We start from the raw sequence: 26,166 nt of genomic DNA, 5'->3' as shown, positions 1-26,166 counted from the left end.
ATGCTTGATGCAATTATCCAGTCACAAACAGATCAGTCCAGTCCAGCCCCTATAAACTGAGGGGTAATAGGGCATGGTAGATACTATAAGAAGCCTGTGCATTTGTGTGATTTGTATAAGCATTGTGATTAACTGGGTGATGTGTACATGCAGCGGGGCTGAGGGACGCGGACCACTCAGCCCCTGCCTCCCTCTGCATTCCCCCATTGGCTGTCGGCCCTCATCCATGTCCACAGCTCCATATACTTCGTATATGCTGGGGGCTGGGGGGGGGGTTATAATAATGAGTTAAAGTGACATGCACGGGGAAGACTCACTCCCTCGGCTTTCACGGCTCTCGCCACTGTCACTGACCTCCTGATTTAACACTTTAATTAAATCCTAATGTTAAGCTCTTGAGGAGTTTTCAACACAAAAATATTCTTTAGTCTCTGCTCAGATCATTTGACACCCAAACGTTCAGACGACACCAAAGCAAACTGAAGAGGCGGAGACTTTTGTCACTATTTTTTATTCAGATTTATGAAGAAACTGTCCAAAAAAAAACACATCGGGGATAAATCCTCGTTACTCTGACGGTGCTTAAATTTCCTCTGGCGTCAGCGTGAGGTTAGTTTAAGATGTATGGCTCTTAAATGAAGATTTATTTTTGGGGCTTTTCATGCCTTTTGGATGCTGTTGTTGAACCGTTTGGACTACAAGCACATATATGGTCTCTCCTGAAAGCTGATAGTTAACAATCTGCAGTTTAAGAGTCTGTCGTAATGCTTCCAAATATCATAAGAACAGGTATACTGCAGCGGAAACAAGGTAGAAGTTTGTCACAGATCACAATCTATTTAGCTTTAGGAACGCTCATCCTGCATCCGGGAGGTGAGGAATTGACTGCAGCAGCATATCCACATGTTCAGAATTTCAAAATAAAATTGTCCCGGTTTAGATACAGATCAGAACATGTGCAGTCACCTCCTTTTAACAAATGTGGTGTCAATCAAAAAGGTCGGAGTTCGGCCGCCATTTTGATGTATTGCAGTCGAATGCAATACATCAAAAACAGTCGTGGCAAATTTGAAGCAATGCATGGATCGTGTTTTGGATGATCAGCTGACTAACTACAGGCAAAATCTGACCAATCAGATTCAACTATGAAATGTCTTAATGTGGCTAAAATGAAAATAAAGAAAAGCTCTCTTGAAATATCACAAAATGGTTCCAGTTTTTATTTGAACTAGAATATTTTAAACCATTTTGTTTGTTTTGTTTGCAGATGTTTGCAAAGCCAAATTAAGTAACATACTAAAAACTGAAGTCCGGACCGTTTCTGAGCTTTAAAGTCGTACACAAGAAACATGAAGTAATCTTTAGAGTCGTGCTCATCATGCTTTGGGATTCTTCAGGAAATCAACTGCTTACACTCGCAGTCATTAGTGAGACTTCTGCGAGCGTGCCAATGAATCTATAAAAAGGGAATAAGAGACTCTGCCAGGCATCAGTATTCGACTCGCATGTATGACGCTGGTGAAGAATTACAAGACGACGAGTTACATTTTGAAAAATCTGAGCGAACTTTTTTGAACTAACCGACTCCTTCCTTGAAATTTGACACCTATGAAAGATAATTACTGTAAATGTCAGTCTAAAGAGCCCACAACACAGACGCTACCTCTCCAAAAAGATAAAAGTTGAAGTGCACTCCGTCTCCAGGAAGGATTATTCTCCTTTGAACCATTTCAGACAAAAGGCTTCAGCCGTCAAACATGCACCAATGCTAATTTATTTCTCATGCAGAGGCGCCAATTAGCCGACCTATTACAGCCCGAAAAACAGCCTACAGAGGCAGTAGGGGAGTCTTTATCATCTGAAAATAGATCCATCCTGTCAGCTTCTCTGTTCTTCTTCTGAGCCTCTTTCTCTGACAGATCTGCTCAGACGGTTTCTCTCACAAAGCATCTCGCTCTCTCACCTTCACAGTAGCTTCAGCGTAAACCTGAATCAGTATCCTATCAGGTGAACATATCACCAATTTTAAAGGACAGTCACACATCTTGGGATATACTGTATATGCATATTTGCTTTCCTCCCGAGAAATGATGAAAACCTCTTGAAACTTTTTGGAAAATAAGGAGCTTCCATCTGCAGCCGAAGAGTTTGATGGTTTAGTTCAACTTTAGCACAAAGACAAGAAAATGGTATGAAAGCAAATCGTACAAGATCCATCCATCAACACTCCTTCATCTCAGTATTTAACATCTTATAGCTTCATGTTTAAACTGTACACGATCTCAGCAACAGGTTAGGAATCAAGGCACAAATTACCCCGAGTAAAATTAAACTTCTTTTTATTCATTCATAAATTTTTCTACGATAAAAAATATATTTGTACAGAATAACGCCGGTCAAGAGAGCGATGGAAATTGTTGATTGGTTCTGGCCTTTAAGTCCTCCAAAAAAATCTTTATTATAGACACCTTGAGGGGCATCTTCCTGATTGTACCATGTTCAATTTTGGAGAAAAAAAACCCAGTAATTTATACATTAACATGCTTTTTCTGTTTTTAATGAGCCATAAATCTGTTTCCCCTAAAAACATCTGAGGAGTTGACTTTTACCTGACAAAATCATTACCATCCCATAAGTTTTTGATGTAATGAAAATGTTGTTCAGTACTCCAGTAAGTAGAACCGATCAAAGCTACAACCTGGCATATGGCTCTGGGTCTACATCTTACTGTAGTTTGTTAGCTTGGTGCTAAGACATAATGATAATTGCTATTAACGAGCTAACAGAATTAGCATCGTGATTGGGGTAAATCAAATTTAAGAAACAATCAGATTCTAAAGTTTCTTAAGTTAGGATTATGTTAAAAATCTATTTCTTAGAATCTCAACAGTCTGTGTACAGTTGTGTCATTGGTTCATTTATTAACATTAAGTTAGTCAATGGAAGAGGATGCTGCAGGGCTTGGGCTGTAAAAAAAAACAACAACATGTAGAGACTGTGTTTTTCACGTAACTACTAAGTTTGGTTGCCGCCCCAGGTTCCACCTTAAATTTAAAACAATATGTTGAAAGTTATTTAAAGAATTTGCTTTATCTTTATTGTATAAGCAAAGGAGCGCTCAGCCCAGCGGGCCCACTGATACCAGCCGTCTCTGTGAATGAATGGGACGTGAGACGGTTGAGGGTGTATCCATAGAGTCAGCACTTTAAGAGCAGCTGTGTACTTTTAGCTGCTGGTGTGCCACAGGTACCATCGTTAAGTTTTCATCTATAAAGGTTGAAAGAAATGTCTCAGCAGCTCATTGTGGTGTTTAAATGTTAGATTGTTAATGAGCTGTGGGCTATACATTGTGGGAAGAAGCTTTGACATTGAAGCTGATGGCCGGGGCATTTACTCAGAACAGCGAAGAGATAGTTTTAGTGAAACTGCTCAGAAGGAGTCGATAGTCAGGAATTAATAGACACCCTCCAGCCAATCAGAAATGAGACATTTTGATAAAAATGTGATGATTAACGAGCTTTTAAGGTGCTGGGGAGCAGTCCCAGTTTAATTGTAAAGCTAACAGGCTGCTGGCTGTAGCTTCATATTTATTACCATGTGAGTATTGATCCTTTAATCCATAAACCTCGGGCTTAAGTTGGTTAAAAAGAGAGAATGCTTTGCCATAAAAAAAAAAGGTAATGCACAACGTCAGCATGGAGGCATGGTGAGAGAATAAATGTGATCCTCCAATAGCAACACCGAGCACAATATCCTGGAGGCTCAACTGTTCTGTTTCCCCTCCTGCTGGTTTGCCCCAGGCTGCACCATCACAACCCCCCACCGCTCCTCTACAACAGACTCTTCTCCATCTCTAAATCAGGACATGAGGACACAGTGCGGCTTCTCTGTGATTTTCAAGACTGTTTCATAGAGATTCATCATTAAGAAATGCTCCCCCCCCCCCCCCCTCAAGAAAAATAGGTCTGCAATACTTTTAAAATATGCACCATGTAGATTATTTCTGCTTTTTCACAGTAATAGATCTTTATTCTAAATAGTAATTACTGCATACGCTTTAATAAAGTACTGCAGATTTAGTTTTTTTTCCCACAGTCATTTAATATTTTACTGTATTTGATTCATGCACTTTGCAGACTTTCAAATGCATTCTGGGAAAATAACTAAAGGAATAAACTACTGCACAAAAAACAAACTTTACTGGCAACATTTCAGTACCAGACTTTTATCAGGCAAACATTTTTAATGAACACACGGCTCTCCTAAACACCCGTCTTTTGAAATGGATGTGCAAATGTTTTTTTTTCCTATTTTAAAATAACTTAAGGAACCAGATTTTATAAGAAAATATTTAGCAATAACTTATCAAATATGCACACTGTGTAAATTATTTCAGCACTTTCACGGTAATAGAAATATATTCTCTAACAATTATTACTGCATAAGCTTTGTAAAATACTACTTTTTTCCCACGGTTACATATTTTAACAGTTTCTCACTCAGTGCATTATGTACACAACTTCAATGCATTCTGGGAAAATAACGCAATTAATCAAAGCACAGTAACTGAAAAAAAAATCTTCAAACCTCTATCTTGAGTTGAAGGATTTTTTTGCAACCTTTAATTCACAGTATTTTTTTTAACCTCTGAAGAGTGAAATGTTTGCGGTTATATGTTTGAAAGGTAACACTAGTTTAATAACTTAGCTCAGCTGAAGTCCAGGAAGATGTTTCAACAAATCTCTAGTTCATGTAGACTAGACTGAATTATTTTTTCTTCACTTTATTGGACCAAGTTTAAATATCTGGCTTTTAAAGGAATCACATGCTGGAATAATTTCATCTTTTCATCAAAGCTATTCTTGCCATGCAATGGATTGTTACCTATTTTTGTTTTTACTCCCCGTCTTACTTGCCTGCTCCAAATTAATCCGTGGAGTCACATTTGCTTTTCTGCAGTTTAGACCAAAATGACAACACATGTTTCTCTTCTCCATTTCACTACCAGGTGTAACTTTGAGAGGAGAAGTGACTGAGACAGATTGTAGGGGGTAAGTGAGGACAGAGAGGGCGAGAGTAAGATTCAGGCAACTTTTAACGATTCAATCCAGATTGAGATTGCAGCGCTCGCTCTGTTGCACATATTCACACACATGCGCCCAAGAAGAAGTGCCTGTTGCAATGAAAAGAGACCACTAAGTGGAGAAAAATAATAGAGAAGTGGTGTGAGCAGATGTTGCACGGCTGTGCAGGGATAAGAAGAGCGTCATCAAGAGGGACCTCAGAGAAGGATCGAGTTACACTTGCAACATTTCAATGTGATCCACATGGACTTTTACACAATGGAGCTGCAAAAAGGACACAAGAAAAGTTTGCCAAAGGAGACGGGCTGAAGGGTTAAATATGTATGACTGATGCTCTGTGCATGTTTGCTTCTAGCAGAGTCTTGTATCTGGACCGTGTTTAATCCTTGCATGTACTGTAATGCCTGCTGGCAAATTAAAAAGATGAAGTGTGGTGCAACACAGCAGTGTTCAAAGTCAGTGGGTCAATGGTCGCAGTGTATGTCGTTTATAAGCGCTTTGTGTTTTTCCTTTAACTCGTAAAAAACATCTACATGTACAGTATGTAATCACACTGCAACGTACAGCAGCTAGGGAGACAAACATGTAAACAGCTTGTAGTGAGATGCAGATAAGGCAAGCTAATCTCTCTGTGCAATCAAATGCACAGCTTCTATCCAACTTAATTACTGATTCCAGATATGCTGGGAAGAGAGACTTCATTTGCAGTGTTGCAATACAAGGCATAAAGTCTGCATACTGTAAACTGCAAACTTTGGATATAAGAAGCTACTCCTTAAAGGATTTGCATTTGCAAGACACAATAAACACCGTGCAAAAAAAAAAATCTGCAGCAACACAAAGCTGACACACAACACAGCCAAGCACAGTGATACATTTAATTTACATGAATTTACATGAATAGAAAAACAGAGAAAGGATAATCACGAGATGTGATCCTTAAAAAATAAATCAACCGTATATTCTCTCACTATGATTTTCCTCCAGGACACAGAATCAAGTTTAAAACAAACATATGACCTCTTGTGAAATGAGTCAGCATCACCTCTCTGTCGGTCGGCCTCTGGTCAACATGAGTCACTAATGAAAACAGTGTGGAGGAGAGTAGACTGAGCTTAATACATTTACAAAATGTTTACAGCCCTGTGCTTTCATTTACATCTGATAATAGATCACTACTTAGATGACTCATATTGGTATAAAGTTATGTTAATGGATAATCTGTAGTACTGTATGTTGATTGATGTTGATGATGAACGTCTCACACTCACTCAAAGTGTGCAAGTTGCCATGACGATCTTTTACTATCAATTTTATGCTTTTTAATATTCCATTTTATTCTAGTAAGTCATTTTGTAACTTTTATGTTGCCTGATGTTTTGCTATGAAAACCCTAAGCGGAATTTTTTTTTTTTCTTCCATGTGTAGTTTAGATCAGAGGTTCTCAACTGGTGGGTCGCATAGCCATTTCCAGTGGGTTGCCAATGTGTGCCTTGAAAAAAAATATAAAAGAAAATATTTATTTTTGTTCTGTCACATGTTCTTGCATCCGATTGGATGAAATTGGACTGTCTTATTTCTCAAGACACTCAGAAGCGAATCTGGCAAGAGCGTCAATAAATAAATACATTAGCCCGTCTATGTAGCCCCTCAGTGGCTTTACGTTTAGGCTTAGCCGCTATAGACTGGCTAAAGGTCTATTGGATGTTTGAGTGTGGTTTGAGAAAATCCATCCAAGTCCTTAAAACACATTTCAAAAGTTTCACAGAATCGTTGAAAAATCATTCAGGACAGTAGAAAAAAGATGCAACTTTTACAATCTTATTCTTAGACAATGACAGTAACATGAAAACAATTCATTAGTTAGACAGTCATAGATTGAGATCAGTTTCTATAACAAATTACTTATTTTCAAACATGTTACACAAGGCAGACAAAAACTACATTCTGATCGATTTGATGTTATATTTCTGGCCTCCTGACAGAATAAAATCCAATGTTCACTCTCCTCTCAGCCCGTTTTTTTTTTCTATCAACTCCTGGGGGAAATATCTGGCTCTTTAGCTGCACTTTTACCAGTTTCTAACTTTGCCCTTTTCTGTGCTGGGAGGCAGGTAGCAGACAGTGAGGCTGATGAGAGTATTTAAAGTCCATCAAAACAGAGTTACTGAAGCTGTAGATGTGAAGGTTAGTATGAGAAGTTATCACTACAAATGATTGATGAGTGCAGCATTAAAAAGTCACATCAGACTCTGTAAAGTGGTTATAAGTGTTGTCAAATTGTGTGTTAAGCCATCTGTTTTGTCTTTTCTTACTGTAGCTTTACTTCTCTAAGGTGACCAGGTGTCCCGCTTTGTGCAGGAGGGCAAAGTATTTGCATCAATTGTCCCGCGTCTCGCAAATTGAGACGATGTCCCACTTTTGATTGACTCTAGTTTCCGTAGTGCAGGACCGTCACCTCTCTAAAACCTGGTTTTCGGGGCGCTGGTGGCGCAATGGTTAGTGTGCGCGCCCCATGTATGGAGGCTGTCTTCTCAAGCGGGCGGCCCGGGTTCACATCCCACCCGTGGCCTCTTTCCCGCATGTCGTTCCCCTCTCTCTCTCTCCCTGATTTCCAACTCTATCCACTGTCCTATCTATCCATTAAAGGCACTAAAAGCCCAAAAATAAATCTTTAAAACCTGGTTTTCGTCCAATGGCTGTGTAGAAAGCAAGAGAAGGCTATCCCCATGGCCTGTTTGAGATGTCAATCAATCGGCACACGTTGGGGGGGGCTGATTACGTCCAACCTCCACAAAACAAAGACAAGCTATTGGGATGTACTTTTTGGCGGAATATGATGTAAACTATGACAAAGAAAGGAGATGCAGCTACAACAAAGTCGGGGGAAAGTATTCACTATCGGGTGAAGCCAGTGGAGGGCCGTGCACAACACAACTGTTCGGCCTAGAGTTAGCAATAAAGCTAAATTACATCCATGGTCCTTGGGCAGGACATCACCAGCGTTTGTTTTTAATTGCTTATCATGCATGGAGGAGGATTTGACTTGAAGCAACAACACACTGCATGCGAGACTCTTATGAAACACCTGGTTCATCCATGGATACATTCCTCCTGAAACAAAAAAAGAGGTCTGAAGAACAGATGAGCTAACAGCAGCTAAAATAACTAATGTTCAGCACACTGTGCAGCACTCGCAATCATACAAGTCAGCAGACCATGGCTCCAGGCTCAGAAATTGAATTTTCAACAAAATAAAATCCCATGGATGTACAAAAGCAGCTGCCGTAGCAAATGTGCTTAAACCTGCTTCTGCTGAGATATGCACAACCTGCATAGCGTGTGCAACCAAATCAACCTGTGGTAAATCACTGTTGTTGATATTTATGAGCTATCGTTTCCAATAGAAGAGCTTATTGTACAGGGTTATCTGGAAATGATATCGATATCTAAACTACCTCTCAGCATTGTGGTATCATGTCCCACACTTAGCCTGTTGACACGATACTTCTCCCATAGGAACTTCTTAATTACCTGAAAAGCACATCCAAGGTCTTATTGCAATGAGAAGATCAGGCCATGCTCCAACCCTGCATATTGCTCTGAGACTGGGAATATAGAACATGCAGTGTTTTTTCAACACAGACATTAAGTGGTGGTGATGGAATATGCAAAACAGGCAGAAATAGGCTTACATTTTACAAGAGGTGTAAAGGAAGCTTACATTTCTTTTGCCTTTAGCATGATTGAAAAAGTAAATTTGGGAGGGTAAGATTGCTTGAGCTAAGGAGAGGAGAGCCACGGGGCTGTGAGTGGTGCCATACTTTTTATAACTAGGTCAGATGATTGATCACTTTTCCCCCAAACTGGAGCTATAAACTACAGGACCCAGATATAGATAGAGCTGACTTCTGTTTCTATTTTTACACCTCCACACTCATTCTTGACTCATTCAAATGTCTAATACATTTTTTTTCCAACCTTTGTCTCCTGTTAAATTTATGTCTGCACTTGTTTCCCAAAATGCAATATGCAGAAGAGTGGACAATTCAAAGTATGTAACTAGTTAGAAGCGGTTGCCTTGTGTTCAAAAAGCTGCCATCGACACACTCGCATCAAGATGCTCCGTATACGCCTCCTAATTACTCGCAGAACCTCATTTCCATTCTGCTCTCCCAGTTCCCGAGCTCTGCTCTTCTGTGGCCATGCACACACTGAACGATGTGCCTGTCTGTGTACGGTCACAGTAGACCCTGGATTAATTACGCAGAGGCAGGAGTCATCACTTCACAACTTTTAATTAACGGCAGATAAAAGGACCGAGGAGGAGGAGGGGGGAGAAAAAAAAGGGATGACAGCAAGACAGGACGTGGCATTTAACTGGCAGAATTTCCATTAGAAGGAAGAGTGAGCACTGAGAGAACAGAGGAGTATAGCCTTTATTCAGTTACTGCTTTTGTCCTCCAAGATTAATTCTGAGAAATAAAAGCATCGACAATACCTGGGGGAAGCAACCAGTTGTCTCAAATATTACCATAGAGTGTATAAATAATGGATGCATCCACTATGATGTCATCTATTGGTTCGTTGACGGCCTTTTTAAAACCCTTAATTTCATCATTTTGGTAACCGCCCTGTTGTTGTTTTTTTTGCAGTCACTACAAGCCATACTGTTTATTAAATATGTGCTTAAAGAGGTCACATTATGCCCTTTTTGGGGTTCGTATATTTAATCTATGTACCTACTTTTGTACGTTCAGAATAGCTAAAGTTATAAAAGTGTCTGTTTTCATGTACTGCTCCTCCTTGCTCCCTCTCCGCTCTGAGTCCGTCAGCTACGCTCTGCTGAGCCCACACTGTTAGACCCCACGTGGGCCAAGTCTGCTCTGATTGGTCGGCCTGTCGGCTCTGCCATAATTGTTCAGTCGCTCAGCACGGTTCTCGGAAATGTCTCGCCCCTTTTACCATATTGGGAAAGCAAAAACATTACCGCATGCTACGGCATATCGTGGGCGTGCTACAGAAGTTAACGGGCGTGCAACATGAGCTGCTGGTCTTGCCACAACGAGCCAATGGGCTTAGATCAGTGATCTCACACTGACAAGACGTCACACTGGCAATTTTTTTTTCAAGGGGGGCTAGAACCGAGCGTTACATGCAGCTAATGCTACAGCTAACAGGAGGAGGTAGGAGAAGCCGCGTTTCCGCGGACTTTGAATTTTTGCACATAGATGTGCCTAAACATGCACAGGACACATGGAAAACACACTAAAGAGCATATGAAACCAGAAAAAGCAGAATATGGGACCTTTAAAAAAAAAAAAGGACACTAACATCACACACACACTTGTAGGGTAAAGTTCAGCTACAACGTTGTCTGTCTATCACAAGGACCATGCCACTAATTATGCTCATCATTAAACCTTAATAATAAAACTTAAGCAGGTAACTTACATATTGTCATAAATAGAGAAATGAGGATTATTAAACAAAGCCTTTTTAATTCTGTTCATAAATTGTGTATTTCAAAGAGGTCTAATGAGGATGACTCCCTTTTGTAGCCAGACTCAAGTGGCCACCAGAAGAACTACAGTATGAGCATTTTGGACCTGGGTTAAACGCACAGTACAAACAATAATAAAAGATGAAGTCGAGGCTGGTGGGCAATCATGGGAGTTCTCTCTGCTACTTCCCCCCCAGACCCCCGATGAATACGAACTCTGATTTAAAGATTCTTGTCTGGTGCATGAGGTATAAAGATCCTACAAAAGATCAAATATTTATGCTTTCAATTAAGAAAAGTCATAAAAAAAGACATAATAAAGGAGTATTGGAGGAAATATCCAGCGGAGATCTAAGACTGAATCTTCTTCACAATACCGTTTCAAAGCACGCCTGAACCGGCTCTCTCATTTGCTCCTCTGTGTGTGTCGTTCTATCCGCGGTAATTTACTCCACTTCAGATGACGACCGAGAGAGCCGAGACGAGCAGCTGACAGTGACAAGGCCGAGGGCTTTCTTCTTCAAAGTAATATAGCTGATTTGCAGCTGCTCCAGTCCACTGGGCATGAGCGTGGACTTTCTGGAGCAGGTGTGTGATGATCTATGCATCCATATCAATTATAGATGAGATGTTATGCAACAGAGGAGGTTTCTGCGGTGCAGGAGACGGTAAAGAAAGTGCCTAAATGCATTTGTTCTGAAAGGCTTTGCTTCTACAACTCACAGAGAACATGGAACTACAAATGTTCAACCCAATATTGAGATTAAACACAGGGGGGGAATTATTGGTAAGCCGGTACAGTGACTCTTTTTGTTTTTGCATGTGCAGACACTTACAAACTTATAAAGCTAACAATGCTGCAAAAACATCTATTGTCCTGATTTGTGCTTTTTCTGTCATTTGGCTGACTTAAAGGGGACATATTATTAAAAATCCACTTCCACAGTGTGTTTGAACATATATTTGTGTAACCTGAGAGTCTACTGACCCACAAAATGTGAAATAAACCCATCCAGTCCTTTGTTTGTGGTCTGCATAAGTCTTACAACACAGAGACAAATGCTCCGATTCAAATTTGCTCTCCTTGTGATGTCACAGTGGGATTCTGGTATAAAAAAAAATCCCCTCCCCTCCCCTGGTATCTCCACCCATGGACTCCACCCCCAGACTAGAGCAAAACTTTTGCGCAAGTCATTTTTATTCTCACTACAGAGGAGTGATGTCTACCTGGAAAACTCAGGGGGGGGTCATTACATTTAAAGAGACACACACACCAAAACGGAGCGTTCTGAGAGAGCTGGTTTATACAGGGTCACAAACCTCCTCTGGTGCTTGATTCATGTTATATTTTGACCAAAGCACAGCACAGATGTTTCATTTAGACCACAGGGGACTGTTAGGGCGCGGTCACACGGGTCATCTGTACCGTGCTGTACCCAAGCACGATTACCGCCCCGCTGCGCCATTCCCACGCTGGCCAGCACGGCCCGCGGTCATACTGGCCATGACTAACCGTGCTTAAGCACGATTACCTCTTGTACATAACGTCGTAATACAACACATGCACGCTTTATGTTATTATGAAGCGTGCTCAGTTTACAAACAGGCGAACGAGAGAGAGAGAGAGAGAGAGAGAGAGAGAGAGAGAGACGCGCAGTCAAGTCGTCTGCACATCAGAGAAAAACACAGAGAGCATGACAGCTACGTTACTGACTTTGCAGATTATTTTAAGCCATTTTAATCAGACACAGCCATAAATAAAAATACAAAACTCTGGATTTCTCCATAATGAAGGCTGTCAGCGTTGTGTACCCGCGTGCTTGTGCTTGTGCATGAAGTATACCGTGCCGAAGCTCACCTCTCCGAAGCGTGTCAAAGCCAAGGAAGTGTACCGTGCCTGAGCACGGAGCGGTCACACTGGTCAAACGAACTGGACTTTAGCATTGAAGCGTGCTTGGGCACAGTACGGATGGCCAGTGTGACCGCGCCCTTAGAAAAGCTGGAGAAGGGGGATAATATATCCTCTTTCAATTGAGAGCTGGAGAATGATAATTCCCTTACTAATATACCATAGACCAGTGGTTCTCAAGAGGTGGGTCATGACCCAAAAGTGGGTCGTGGAGTAATTTTTTGTGGGTCGCGAAAGTGTGCCTGGGGAAGAAAGAATCAAATTGTCTAAAACATGTTTTTTTTTGCTTCATATCTTTGTTCTGTGACTTGTTTTGTTCCATCTGAGGTCTGAAGTATTCAAAAAACAAATCTCATTGGTTGAAAAATATCTGACACTTGGGTCGTGATGTCTTCAGGTCCAGAGGGTAGACCACTTGAGAACCACTGCCATGGACTGTATAAGAAGTGGACTACATTTACCAGCAGAGTCAAGGCTTGTTCCTTAAACATGCATTACTGTGTGAGACCAGAAGGAGGCGCCTCCACTGTGAGCAAAAAAACCCCACATTGCATGGAAACAGACGAGGCTACCTTTCACCTTGAATTACAATCTCTGTTCACATTTTCATGAGTTTGTGATCTTACCCTCTAGTGTCACGTGGTCTTCAATACAACACAATGTTAATTTAAAATTAGATTACTCTTTTTATCCCAGGAGGGCAGTTACGTCTTTACAGCCTACCAAGTCTTATTAAAAGAAATCAGGGCAATATTAAGGAAACAAACAGCACAGCATTCGGACAATCTTCATTCACATGTTAGTAACAACGGATCAGCAGAAGAAGAAGAGGTCGCCCAATGAAAAGCCAGATTCAAAAAGCACTAAAAAACATAAACACATAAATAAAAAATACAACTGCAGATATTTATCCCCAAAAAAATTGAGGGGCGTCCAAAACGGCTGTGTGGGGGGTCGCCTTAAAACCGCCTACCTTCTCTGGTCCAAACAAATCCAGAGCATTCAGGAGCAGAATCTAAAGTTAGAAGGAGGACATACTGGCTGCTGCATTGTTGTCAGAGAAGACAGCACTTCAACATAGCATGTTTCCTTAATGACTGATCATATAGTAATGTCACTTTATCATTTCATTCAGTAGATATAATACATATTGGACCTTTAAATTCAATCCTCTCGTCCACATTTAGTCATTTCTGGCAACAGAATTTCAAGAATGGGACTGATAATGATGTAATCATGCAGAACTCAAGGCTGCAAAACAGCCAAAAGAAACAAAACAATGGATGACATCACAGTGGCCATGACTACCTCTGATAAACCGCCACTGGAGAGGACAGCAGTCTGAATGATCCCTTTCACACAACATGTCAGATGTGAAACCATATGGATGTGGTCTGAACCTAAACTCATAAATATAAGTCCCACTCTAAAATAATCCATTTACATAAAATATTCAAAAATATCATGATGATCAACTCCTCTGGGTACAGTATATGATTTTTTTTTTCTGTAATGCATATCACTAAAACATGTGGAAGTGTATTTAAAAATGTGTGCATACAGAAAAAGAGAGCATTAGAGGGATTTTAATCTGCAGGGAATTGAAGTGTTTTGTCTGAACTGCTCCATTTCTTTGTTCTCTCTTTGCTCCGTCTCTGTTTGAATGAATGTGCATGTGAACAACAGTGACTCATGTTTACATACGGAGGTCGAGATCTTGCCCCTTGACTGAACATCAGCCTTCATGACACGACTCGTGCCTGCCCTGTGCGTGCAGTCGCTCGGCTTGGATAAGGACTACAGATGGGAAGGCAGTGGATCAAGGTTTCTGTTCCAGTCGAGTACACACAGCGTGATAGTTTCACATAACACAAAGGATAAAATTTAAAAAAGATGTATTATCCTCCCTCTGAGCCAATGAATCTGGATTTAGGTTGTCTGCAACAAATGAACTACAAGAGATGTTTTCTCAGGGTGCTTTCACACTTTGAAACACTCATGAAAACTTCCAGAAATTTAAAAAAAGCTGAGCTTCACTCCGGCTTAAACTGGATTTTTTTCTGGACGCTCCTTTAGTAAATGTTCTGTTTAAAATCAGGCTGAGCTTTTGTGAAAACGCTGCAGGAGCAGTGCGTAAGATTTCACAACATCAAGCAGCGACTATAGGAAAACTTAAAGTGGCTTTAAAGCACATAAAGGCATTCTCTTAAAAAGAATGACAGAGCCTGAACACAGGTCCTTGTAAGTGTTATTTATAAGACAAAAAAACTTTCTAACCTTCTGGGAGATGCAGGGTTTCTGTAGTCAAAGACAAATCAGTATTTTGCACATTTTTACTTTTTCTTGAGTTTTGTTGTATGAAGGAAAATGTATGAAATATCAATAAGAAGGATACATTTTTTTAAAAATTGTTAAATCTCCCCCGGCACGGTGTGCACTAATAACAGCATGAGCTATTCCTGAACCTTTGTTATGTGCCAGGTTGTAAACATGTTTATTCCTGCTATCAAAATGGGCTTTCATTTTTTTAAGATCTATTTTGGGGCTTTGTGTACCTTCAGTGAAGAAACAGGACAGTGGATAGAGTTGGAAATTAGGACGAAAGAGAGAGAGCGAGAGAGGGGAATGACATGCAGGAAAGGAGCGACAGGTCGCATTGCCCACTTCAAGGACTAAAGCCTCTGTACAAAGGGCGCGCTAACTAACCGTTTGGCCACCTGCGCCCCCTAAAATGGGCTTTTAATATGGGTGCTAATGGTACTTTGGGCTTTTGCAACCAGCCTCAAGTGGACACTTAAGAACTGCAGGTTTTTGCACTTCTGCATTTGCTTCATTTTCAACACCTTAGGTTGCCGCTTGTACAAAACCCACAGACATTATCCAGATTGTTGCACTTAGCTTTTTATTATACAAGAGAGGAAACAAAAGCTGTTCTCTGTTTTTTTGTTTTGTTTGTTTGTTTGTTTGGGGTTTTGTGTTTTTTTTTGTTTCTCTTCCTTCTCCTTTGACTCTTCTTCTCTTTCTTTTAATTTAATTGTATTCTTTCATTTTATATAACTAATTTGTTTGTTTGCCCTTCCTAAAGATGTTAGATATCGTAGAGAAAGGGAAGAAAACCATGATGGAGAGAAAACTGTATGAATTTATGTAACCCAGATCCAAGCTATCTCAGTTTTACTTCAAGCTACTTTAAACAAACTGTAACACATGTTTCTGTATTGTAAGTGTTATTTTTAGTATTTCCACATCACTGGGGGGACACAACCTTTTTGACACCACACCACTTATAAAAATGTAAAATATAGTCATCCTTATGTTGAATATAAAATATGTGTACTGTATGTTAAGACATCATGACAATAAAAATTAATTTAAAAAAAAAAGCTGTTCTGAGAAAAAATATAAAATAGCTGTATTTTTCACTTTTTTCTAAATGGAAAAACAGATTTGTTTTACTCACTTGTGGCTGAAAAAAGGTGATTATGTGTGTGTGTGTGTGTGTGTGTGAGTGTGTGTGTGTGCAAGTGCATACATATCTTCAAAGGAAAAGTCTTTTGTTCTTTGTCCATAAGGCGCTGATCAAGTGAGAGTGTGTGTCTGCATAACTATCACCTTCGTTCTTCCTGGACTCCTGCTGAGTTGAAAAGAGTCATTGAGAAGCCGTGGGCCCGTACATACCTGGTCCATCCCTCCCAGCTGCTCTGCTACTGCCAGCAGTGAATGTGTACATAGTTATATAGGCTCTCTCTCTCTCTCTCTCTCTCTCTCTCCACCTTGCTCCTCTGTCACGTCTCACCAGTCCGAAACCCGGAGCTGAAAATAGAATCCAGCCTCATTTCATGCCTCGTGGAGCTCTGAATTTGCACCAGAGGGAACGCTTCATTTGTTATAGATAGTGTGAGTAAATAAGGAAAAAAAAGAACAAAGTCTGTTTGTGTGACAAATGCTTTACATCTCAGTGAGACCTAAGCACCATTTCAGCTTTCCAGCATGAACTTTGCAATGAGCTAAAAACTCTGAGTTTGTTTGGAAACTCATACTTAACGATTAAGCAAATCTTCAATGACTTCATTTCAAAACAATACTGAAAGAGCTCCGTTTCCGACTCCTCTCCAAGCTCACCTTTCAGGTAAACCAACTTCATATTAAAACAGCAAAACCAGAAGATTACGGTTCAATGAGTGAGTGAGTCAAAACATCACATCTAAAACCCAACAAGGTCCATGAAAACTGGGAAAACGCAAGGAGAAGCTCTCTGAAAAACACAATGGTAGGATAAAAGAGACTTCAGATACTAGAGATTATTATTTCAACCATGTTCTTATTTCATCATTTTAACACAATTCTGTATTTGTGCATCAGAATCAGAATCAGATTTATTGTCCAGGTATGCTTACACACACAAGGAATTTAACTTCGGTGAATTGTGCTATTGTACAGGTACAACATTAAATATCAACAATAAACATAATAAGAAAAGACTAATATTTACATGACTAAATATGAAACAGTGCAGTGGTGAATAGTGCAAAAGATGCTGAAGTAACATTAAAGAAAAATGCAGTTATGTGACAGATGGGTCAATTTAACATGTCAATTACAGTATTTACATAAATAAGTGTGTGTAGATTAATCATTTAAATTAAATAATATATATACATCTATGTATATTCATAGTGACGGTTGGTTAAAAATTAAAAATGTGCATCAAAAATATGTAACTTTTCCACCTTTAAGTCATATTTTTTAAATTTCATCGACTTGTACAATCACTTACAACAGGGAGGATGGCGTCTATCTCATTTCCACAGAGCGACCTGGTCACCTGTTCTGAGCACTATGTAACTTTGGTTCTCTCGTGAGAAGTGTGTGCAGCTTTATGACTCATTCACACACCATCAGCCTCACGGTGTGGACACACTCAATACATCCAAGACGAGTGGAGACCTGCGCCTGCTCTCCGCTCCTCTGCTCACTTGTTGTCATGCATTGAGGAATGTTTTCATAAAAACTACACTTTTGTAAAGCTGGATTTGACATTATGGAAGAGAAAAGCCAATTAAAAAGTGAGGGCGCCTGCATGGTCAAAAAAATTCTGCTTGTGAAAGAAAAAATGAACGTGAAAGGACAGTTTAAGGTTTACTATTGCATTCCCTGTATGCTTCTTTTTCATATTTCTACTGAAAGTCTGAGAGAAGTCTCTTCTTTTAGAGCACCTGGATGAGTCTGAGGGATGAATGCATAAAACCAACTTAAACATTAACAGAGTAAGATGAATTAAGGGATGAAAAAGTGAAACGAACACAATGTTTTAAATGCCTTAAAGCATTTCAATCAGGATGAGTTTAGAGATATCATTTCAGCTAAAAGTTTCTGTACTTTATGTTCTGAGAAATCCTCAGGCAATGTCATGCTGACACATGATTTAAGAATATGTTCTTTTATCGCTCCTAAGTGGAAAGATATTCCTCGTATCATTGAGAGTTCAATTCTCTGTTCAGGGCAAATTTCCTGTCAGTTTGCAAAGACGTTCACTAACTTAATTATTAATCGTGATGTGGGTAGGTTTCATAAGAAGACATTTTGTTGAACCTCAGCAGAAGTAATCCTCCGTTGTGAAAGGACATGGACGAGATTAAATGACAGAATCACAGCAGCACTGATCCTATTATTGATCTGCTGCTTCAGACTGAGGCCGACCCCTGAACGTTCGAGGGCCTTCTGCTCTGAGTTTGCTCGACTCAGAGTGCTAACACGTACCTCTATCTCAAGCTTTTTCAAAGTCCATGCAGAAATGAAACAATCAAATAAAGAAAAATCTTACAGAAAAGTTGTTTTTAAGCTATATAGAAATTCTAGCTGCATCTGGGGAGAGGAGAAACGGCAATTTAGACGATCTTTTGCAGCTGAAAGAGAGAGAATATACGTCTGAGACGAGCATCAAAGAGACTGCAGAGTCATAGAGAAGCTCGGCCCGGGCTAAACGCAGCCCTGAAAGCAGAGCTGAGGCATCCTGGGATAAAAGGGACAAACCTGCCATATGATTCACTTACATCTTCCACATCAAAAGCAAAAGCTCTTGGTTAATTCTGCTTTGAGGTGACATGAACACCACTCTAGGGGAAAGTGACTCACAGGCCGGTTTGATAACTGAGCGGGGGGGGGGGGGGTTTCATGTATTTGGCTATTACAGCATCTCGCGTGTTTGTTATCCCAGCAGACTCAGAATATCAGAATATTCAGGTGATTCATTAAAAGGCACAGAGAAAAAGCCGAGTCACACATCAAACCTTTTCATCCTCGGCCCGGGTTTTAAGGCGCACTACTTTGTTCCACTTTCATTCTCTCGCTCCTGCTTACTCCTGTGTGAAGAGCGCATGCGGCGGTTTGGAAAGCGTGCTGCTAAATGAAACAAACAGAGATCTCTTTGTACTCTTTGTGTGTGAACAACTCATCCGCCCACCTCTTCTTTTAAGCGTCTAACGTTACCATTAGTCACACAGTTTTTTAACCATTAGCCATTTCTAGTATCCACTGGGTCAGGTGGTGTGTTCATGAGCGGGCTGGTTATGGAAAGTGTTATGTGGGACTTTCATCCCCGAGCTGCAGCAGCTAACTGAGAACTTGGAATATGGATCATGGCATGTTTTTAATTTGACTCCCATGTTCAGTTTGATAGCAACAGATGCAAGCTGAACGAGCCCAGACATTTCCTGAAAGGCAAAACGCAACATCAATTAACTGCAGAGGTGACGGTTCCCCTGATGGCCACGCTCACAGGAGTCTGTCTGATGCAACATTGCATCTCATCATGAAATTTTCTATTTTAAATACGGCTGCTGCTGATGAAGAGCTTTTTCAGGACAGGCTTTAATGCACATTATGATCAAAGTTCTCGCAAATAGCTGCCGAAACTGTACAGGTTTTTTCATTATATTTCAAATATCGGGATTTGGTGCCAACTTAAAGGCTTTATATTCGATGTTTTGATCCAGCAGATGTCGCCCTTGAGCACCAGCATGAAACCAAAACAACTTGCGCTGCATTGTTGTGTTAGCATGCTAATGCTAGCGATCTTTATTCTGCTCGTATCTTCACACTGCATGTAAATTTACCTGAAATGAGCGTGATCTAGAAACACAGTTAAGCAGTGAGTACAGTATGTTATTCTTCTTTTCTCTAGTCCCTCAATTAAACAACTTTTATACGCGAGGGGAGGAGTCAGCCGGCCGTCCGGGCGATGTAAACAAAGTGAAGATAGGACTCTGAAAACTCTGAAAACATCACAGCCAGTGGGACTCGGGTGTTACACCCATTGTAGACAGTCATGACTCTCAGAGTTATTTTCAGAGGATATACTTGATTTATATTATATTTAAGTGTGAAAAATCACATATTAAGCCTTTAATAGAATATGAATCATACATTTAGTTGACTTTCCTGCTTTTTGTCTTTCATACATTTCCCATTTTGAAAATAAAAACAAGCCCACCATTAAGCTGAGTTCATGTGAAGTGTTTGTTTACTAATGTGAAAATGGACAAACTGGGTCAAAACTCTCATTCGGTTTCATAAAAGCAGACCCAGCCTAACAAGCAATATGTATTACATCTGTTCAAAAGCAAAAATTATAATTGGAGCATTTCATGTAAATTACCCAGCGGATTGAAGATAATGGAATCATGAATCAGCTTGAACACATTTCTAAATGAAGTGTTTACCTGCATAGAAATAAGAGATGTGAGGCGTTAGGTGAGCAAATCAGCATACTAAACACAAACTCTGCCCGTGGTTAACTACAAAAAATATCTGTAATATCCACTGCACCTTTTAGTATTTCACAGGGATGGTGACCATAAATGGAGCAACGCCTGCGTGCAAGCTGGTTCAGGCAGGCGAGTGGAGCTGCACTCATTTCACACCGACGTGTCATTCCCCACAATCATCTGACAAACTTATCCTCCACAAATTCACGCTCTATTTAAAAGAGACAATATGTCAAATTTTACACTAATATAATTAAATTAATTTAAAATGGTCTTAACCTGTGTTATATATTTTTTTTTTTTTGTTGAGTACTTACCGGTACATTACCTCAAATATTTCCAAAAGTTATTAAAAGCCAAGAGAAGTCCAAAATGTTATAGTCGTAACCGGACGTGTCTTGTTATGGTGGCCGCCATGACAGACAAGACATGTTTATCGTTGCCATGGAAACATCAGATGTTACTTTAAAGACTGCTACATAAGGAAGTAGGAGTGCTGCCGCTGTCTGTGCTGCTGTGATAAAAACTTCATATAGAGCTACATGTAAACGTTTAAAGAACATACTAAACACCAGTGTAAGTGTATTTTACTGCAGGTCATTTGTAAGACAAAGGGCCCAGATTCAAGTGTTGTGAATTTTATTTAAAGGCAGGGTTGGTTTTAAAGATTTTGGTTGAAATTGTCTTTAGGTCCTGAGAGACATTAATAACTCGTGCTCTGAAAAAGGAACAAAGAAAATCTGTCATCTGTATCAGTTGTAAGCCTTTAAAAACTTCGACCAATGTCTGCCACGAGGTACCAATCTGATGAACCAATCACACGCCTCCCTGTCTCCCTACTCGCTCTCTACCCCTTAGCGTGCACTAGTCCACACTCAAAGCGCGTCACCGATGACGGGGTTTATACTGTGAGTTTGTCATTACAATTCTACAATTCACTTAGCAGACTCTTTTATCCAAAGCGACACAAGCAAGGATCTAGAAAAAATGGAACAATGTCAGTAAGAGCAAACGATCAGCTTTGAGTCTGATTGGACACACAGGTGCTGACAGGAAGTGACCAGAGGCAAAGCACAACATTGAGGGCAGTTCTTGAGAGCTCTAATCAGTATAGAAACCATCTTATAAGTCGTCGTTATCAAACAAAAACCATCGTCATTACCATCATCATCATCAATAATATGGAGACCATCATCATTAAGTTAGTAGGTATTCATGAAAGAGCTGGGTCTTTAGCTTTTTCTTAAAGGTGCAGAGGGACTCTGCAGATCCAATGGAGTTTGGAAGTTCATTCCACCACCGGGGGGCGACAGAGGAGAAGAGTCTTAGTCAGAGACTTAGGACCCTGTTAGACGAATGCTACTTTCAAAATCATGCTAAGTTTCAAAAATTACCAACTCTGCCTTTAATCGATTTCAAATGCACCTCTCTTCCTGTTACAACACACAGTATATATTTCAGTCTTGAGAAATGGTTCCAACAGTTCACTGTAGTAGATGATACCAGCTTACTTCACTATGCCTGTCCTTGTCACAGCACCAGTAGATGTTTGAAGGTCTGAACAGCAGCTTTCCTGTGAAGTCTGCAGAGTTCTGATGTGAGGTATATAGGCTTATAAATTTTGAAAGTATAGCCGTGAAGCTCTTTAACATTGCAGTATCTCATATGAAAACGTAACCGACTTTTCAACCAGCTTCAACTCATCAGCCAGCAAAGTCCTCCTGAATGTAGTCACACCAGAGCAGCACTAACAAAAGATCAAAAGCTTGACAGTTATTACGATTGTGGTTTGTTCTGACAAGTCCGCACACAGTGAAGAGCCAAAGAGCAAGAGAGAGAGGCAAAGGCTGTAATCCATCACCCGGCTCAGCGGTTTAAAGCTGTTCACAAGAAGAAGAAGAAGAAGAAGATGATGCAAATGTACTGCAGTGATAGAGAGAATGGAAATAAGAGGAGAACGAACGCTGCGTTGGCAACTTTTGTCTTTAAAGAGTCAACCCCTCAGAGCAACATCTCCACTGTCTGACTCCAAGCTCAACACGCTCCACTCATGCAAACATCGGCTGCTGCAACCAGGAGCAACAGTGATGCTTCAGCAACTTTATGTAGGAGGGAGGAAAAGTGCACATTCAGATTCAGAGACAATAAATATCAATATAAACGCAGCATCATGGTGACTGACACCTTGTGTAAACTTTAAGACCAGTCCTCGTTTGACCAGCACATAACCCCCGTGTGCGTCAAATGACGACAATGAAAGGATGGAAAGAAGTACGTTGAGAGCTGGGATTTACACTTACTCGTGACATGCATATAGACACAGCAGCTCAGTCCTCTCGGTGATGCAGTTTTGTTGTCATCAGGTTTGAATGTGTATTGTTTGTATGATGCCTGAGGAGTCAACACACATAATCTCGTTGCACACCTACAATGACAATGAAGTGTCTCATGTATTATTCAGAGCTCGTAGTGTCTAAATGTGTTTCTTTTCAGTAGTAAAAAAAAGAATGCAACAGGATGATTTATTTCATCCTGTGAGGTTTACAGTGACGGTTTAGTATGCTGCACGTGCATCCCAATAGTACAATGAGATGTGCAAATGGTTTGTTACTCAACATTTAAATTCAAAAGTACAGTGACCTGCTTTAAGGACAATTCAAACTTTGGTACCTTTTTTTATTAACAAAGCCATTTTGGGCAAAACCCCCACCTATGCATCCTCTCTCAATCTCAAAGAATGGAAGTTGTAAGCGTTGGTTGTATTTAAATAAAGATGAAATGTGTTGTTCTACTTAATTCACTCAACTCGGAACCTTCAAATCCCAGCCATTTCCAGTCACTACCGGTGTTCCTCAGGGTTCTGTCCTGGGCCCCCTCCTGTTCGTCATCTATCTCCTTCCTCTTGGCCATATCTTCCGTAAGTATAACATCCAGTTCCATTGCTATGCGGATGACACCCAGCTCTACCTATCCACCAAAGCCACCTCCTCCCTCCCGCCCACAACCTCGCTCCGCTTTACCTCTCTGAACTCCTGCACATCAACACACCTACCCGCACTCTCAGGTCTTCTTCTTCCATTCAACTCACTGCACCACCCGCCCGCCTATCCACCATGGGGGGTCCAGGGCCTTCAGTCGCTCTGCCCCCCACCTCTGGAACTCCCTCCCACCACAAATCCGTAATATCGACTATCTCTCCATTTTCAAATCTCATCTCAAAACACATCTTTTTAAACTGGCATATTCAGTCTGATCGTTCTCCACCCGTTCTCATAACTCCTTTACATCCTGTACGTTTGTGTTTTTAATGTTAATTTTATCATTGTGTTGTTACTGTCTTTCTTAATTTTCTGCATGAAACAGTCTGCAGACAGATCTTAAACTTCAACACTTAGTTACCCTTTTTTAATCTTCTGTAAATTCAACAAGGGGGGTGTGTGTTAATGCCATCATGGAGCGCCCCCTCCAAAAACTACAAGATGTTTCACAATATGCTGCATCATCACTATTTGTAATGTTATCTGAACACTGATAGTTATGGTCTGTGTAGGCCAAAATCTCTCCCTAGCCACTTCATACACCATAGCATGCTCTAAAGTCACAGCACAGAAGCTCAATGCATGTCAAAAGACTCACTGCTGTAGCTTGCATTCCAAGGTTGGTATCCATAATATCCGGTGATCCGCAGTATCCGCTCCTCTATGGACGCGCTGTTGATGTCCTCAACTGAGCGCGACGACTTCATGTCCTCCTTGATGGCCTCGTCCACCACCAGGTACTTGAGCTGTCTGAGCTGAGGGCTGATGTCCGAAAGCCTTCTGGGGCTCACGTCGGGAGACTTGCGCATCCCGCTGGGAAGAGAGAACAAGGGGTGGGTGGTACAGGGGGTGTTACGAGGAAAAGTGTTTTTTAAGTTCAAAGGGAAGACTTTGAACCTAGTCAGAGACACTCTTTTGTTTAAACCACGCGAGTCAGTGGTGTTTGTTCCAGGGAGCCCGGCGTTAAGGGCCCCTGCAGCGCCTCCACACAGTACAGACATCATCATCCTTCACTGGCCCTGCGTCCGCACAACAACACCGCGCAAGATGCTAAGTGGAAGTGACTGCTCCTGCAACTGTTGGAGGCTATATACTACGCACAGTGCAACTCCCATTATAAAAGCCTATAATGGAACAGCTATACGAATGTGAAACTAATGGATCGATCACGATGAGAGGGGGAACACTTGTGACAGGATGTGCAGGCACTGGAGCGCACACTTGCAATCCAACTCCACGAATATCCTTTTAAAGCCCAGAGGAGATACTACTGGTGGTTTCTTTGTGTCCAGTAGGTGAGATGAAAACGTAACAGTATCATTTAATATTGAACAAATAGTGTTATGTTCCTGGAAAAGTAGCACAGTGTTAACCTGAAAACAAAACAGACCAAGTGAGAAAAACGGTGCGTAAAAAATCTCTACAGTGCAGCGAAATCGTCCTCATAGCCCGGTTAATGTTAATGCAAACACACAACATTCCTGTGAGGTAATTACTCTGAATTTAAAACATTAATACAATATATTTTGAGCACTTCTCCTTCAGAAAAGTCGGTGTACTTTATCAAATATGCTTTGGAATCATGTGCGCAACAGGTGCAGCCCGCCATACTCTCGTTCGGCTGCGGCGCATCAGCAAAACTTTAAATGTCTTACATCGGCATCAAAGTGGTCGGAGGTCCAAGGTAGCACATGCAGTCCCGGTGGGGCCGCCCGATCCGGTCCCACACTTTGCCCTCTCCATCCCCGTACATTCTCAAGGCCACTGATGGGGAAGCAGCTCCCGGGAAATCTAAATCCTCATCCAGACTGATAGGAGACGAGCACCATCGTCCTTGCTGCTGCTGCTGCTGCTGCTGCTGCTGCTCCTCACCCCAACAAACATATGCCTGGACACCACAGCGCACACTGTTTCAGTGCTCAAAGGATGCGCTCTGCTCTGGTTCTACTCGATCCTGGAGGCACTGCAACAGCGCCATCTACCGGATTGACTGAAACTGTTTTTATCTGCAAGTCTGAAATAGAGTGAACTTTCTCTATGAGCTGATGTTGTTTTAAATTTATCACAGGGAACCAACTATTATAATGCAAGCTCGTGCATATACATGAGACTTGTTTTTACTTAACTGTCTTCTATGATGAAAAATCTACATGTTTGATTTGATTTTTAACTTCTTGTTATTTTTGATAATTATATTCCTGTTTCCTGTTTCTTGAGCTGCTGTGATGAAAACAATTCCCCCATGGGGATCAATAAAGTTTATCTTTATCTTTATAACAAAATATGAATTAACTGTCTTTCTGAGGACAGAAAACTCTAAATCTCAATCTGCACATATCTCCACCTCCACTGATGCAGCTCTTTTCACTTGAGGACGATCTAAATGGCCAGAAAAACATATTTTTCTGTGGCTCTGTGATTCAGTTAAGAGTAAACCAAACACCAATTGTCAGCTGCTACAAAGTTTGACTTTCATCAGTTCCTTCTTCCTTCAAACTGTCTTGTTAAAACACACGCAGCAAGTCTCCCCATAGCTCAAGATGTGGGAAAAGGAACACCTGTTACAGATACACTTGTACTGTGAAGTAGGTGTTTCATATGTAAGCAAAGAAATCTGCCAATTATATGTGGATCAAAGCAGAAGGCTCGATTTCAGAGAAAATAGGAGATGAGAATGTGAAGCAGACGCACAAGACACTAGGTGCTTAGTTCCTTTGAAACCTCTTTCATTTCCTCAGATATGTTTTTTTTCTTTGAATATTGTATGCCAATGCATCCATTCTAACACTTAGGGGAAACACAGAATAGTTGTTTCCAGGAAAGTCTATTGCTTCCCCCTCTTAAAGGTAAGCTGGTTCTTGAGCAA

At 40.8% G+C, this 26,166-nt stretch overlaps 1 protein-coding gene across 1 annotated transcript in view; it reads right to left on the bottom strand.

Annotated features, from left to right (window-relative positions):
• slc35f3b (solute carrier family 35 member F3b) overlaps window positions 1-25,147 on the bottom strand; it is an 81,899-nt gene extending 56,752 nt beyond the window's left edge. The window contains exons 1-2 of the mRNA XM_061039561.1: window positions 24,956-25,147; window positions 23,899-24,113 (exon numbers count right to left, since the gene is read on the bottom strand). Of these exons, the coding sequence (XP_060895544.1) occupies window positions 23,899-24,113; window positions 24,956-25,053 (313 nt within the window). The 5' untranslated portion in view covers window positions 25,054-25,147. The remainder of the gene's footprint in view (window positions 1-23,898; window positions 24,114-24,955) is intronic.
• Window positions 25,148-26,166: the final 1,019 nt, after the last annotated feature.

This window comes from Labrus mixtus, chromosome 6 (genome assembly GCF_963584025.1).
Source record: "Labrus mixtus chromosome 6, fLabMix1.1, whole genome shotgun sequence".
NCBI lineage: Eukaryota > Metazoa > Chordata > Actinopteri > Labriformes > Labridae > Labrus > Labrus mixtus.
Note: the sequence above shows the minus strand (reverse complement) of the source record. Positions and strands in the feature narration are given on the sequence as shown.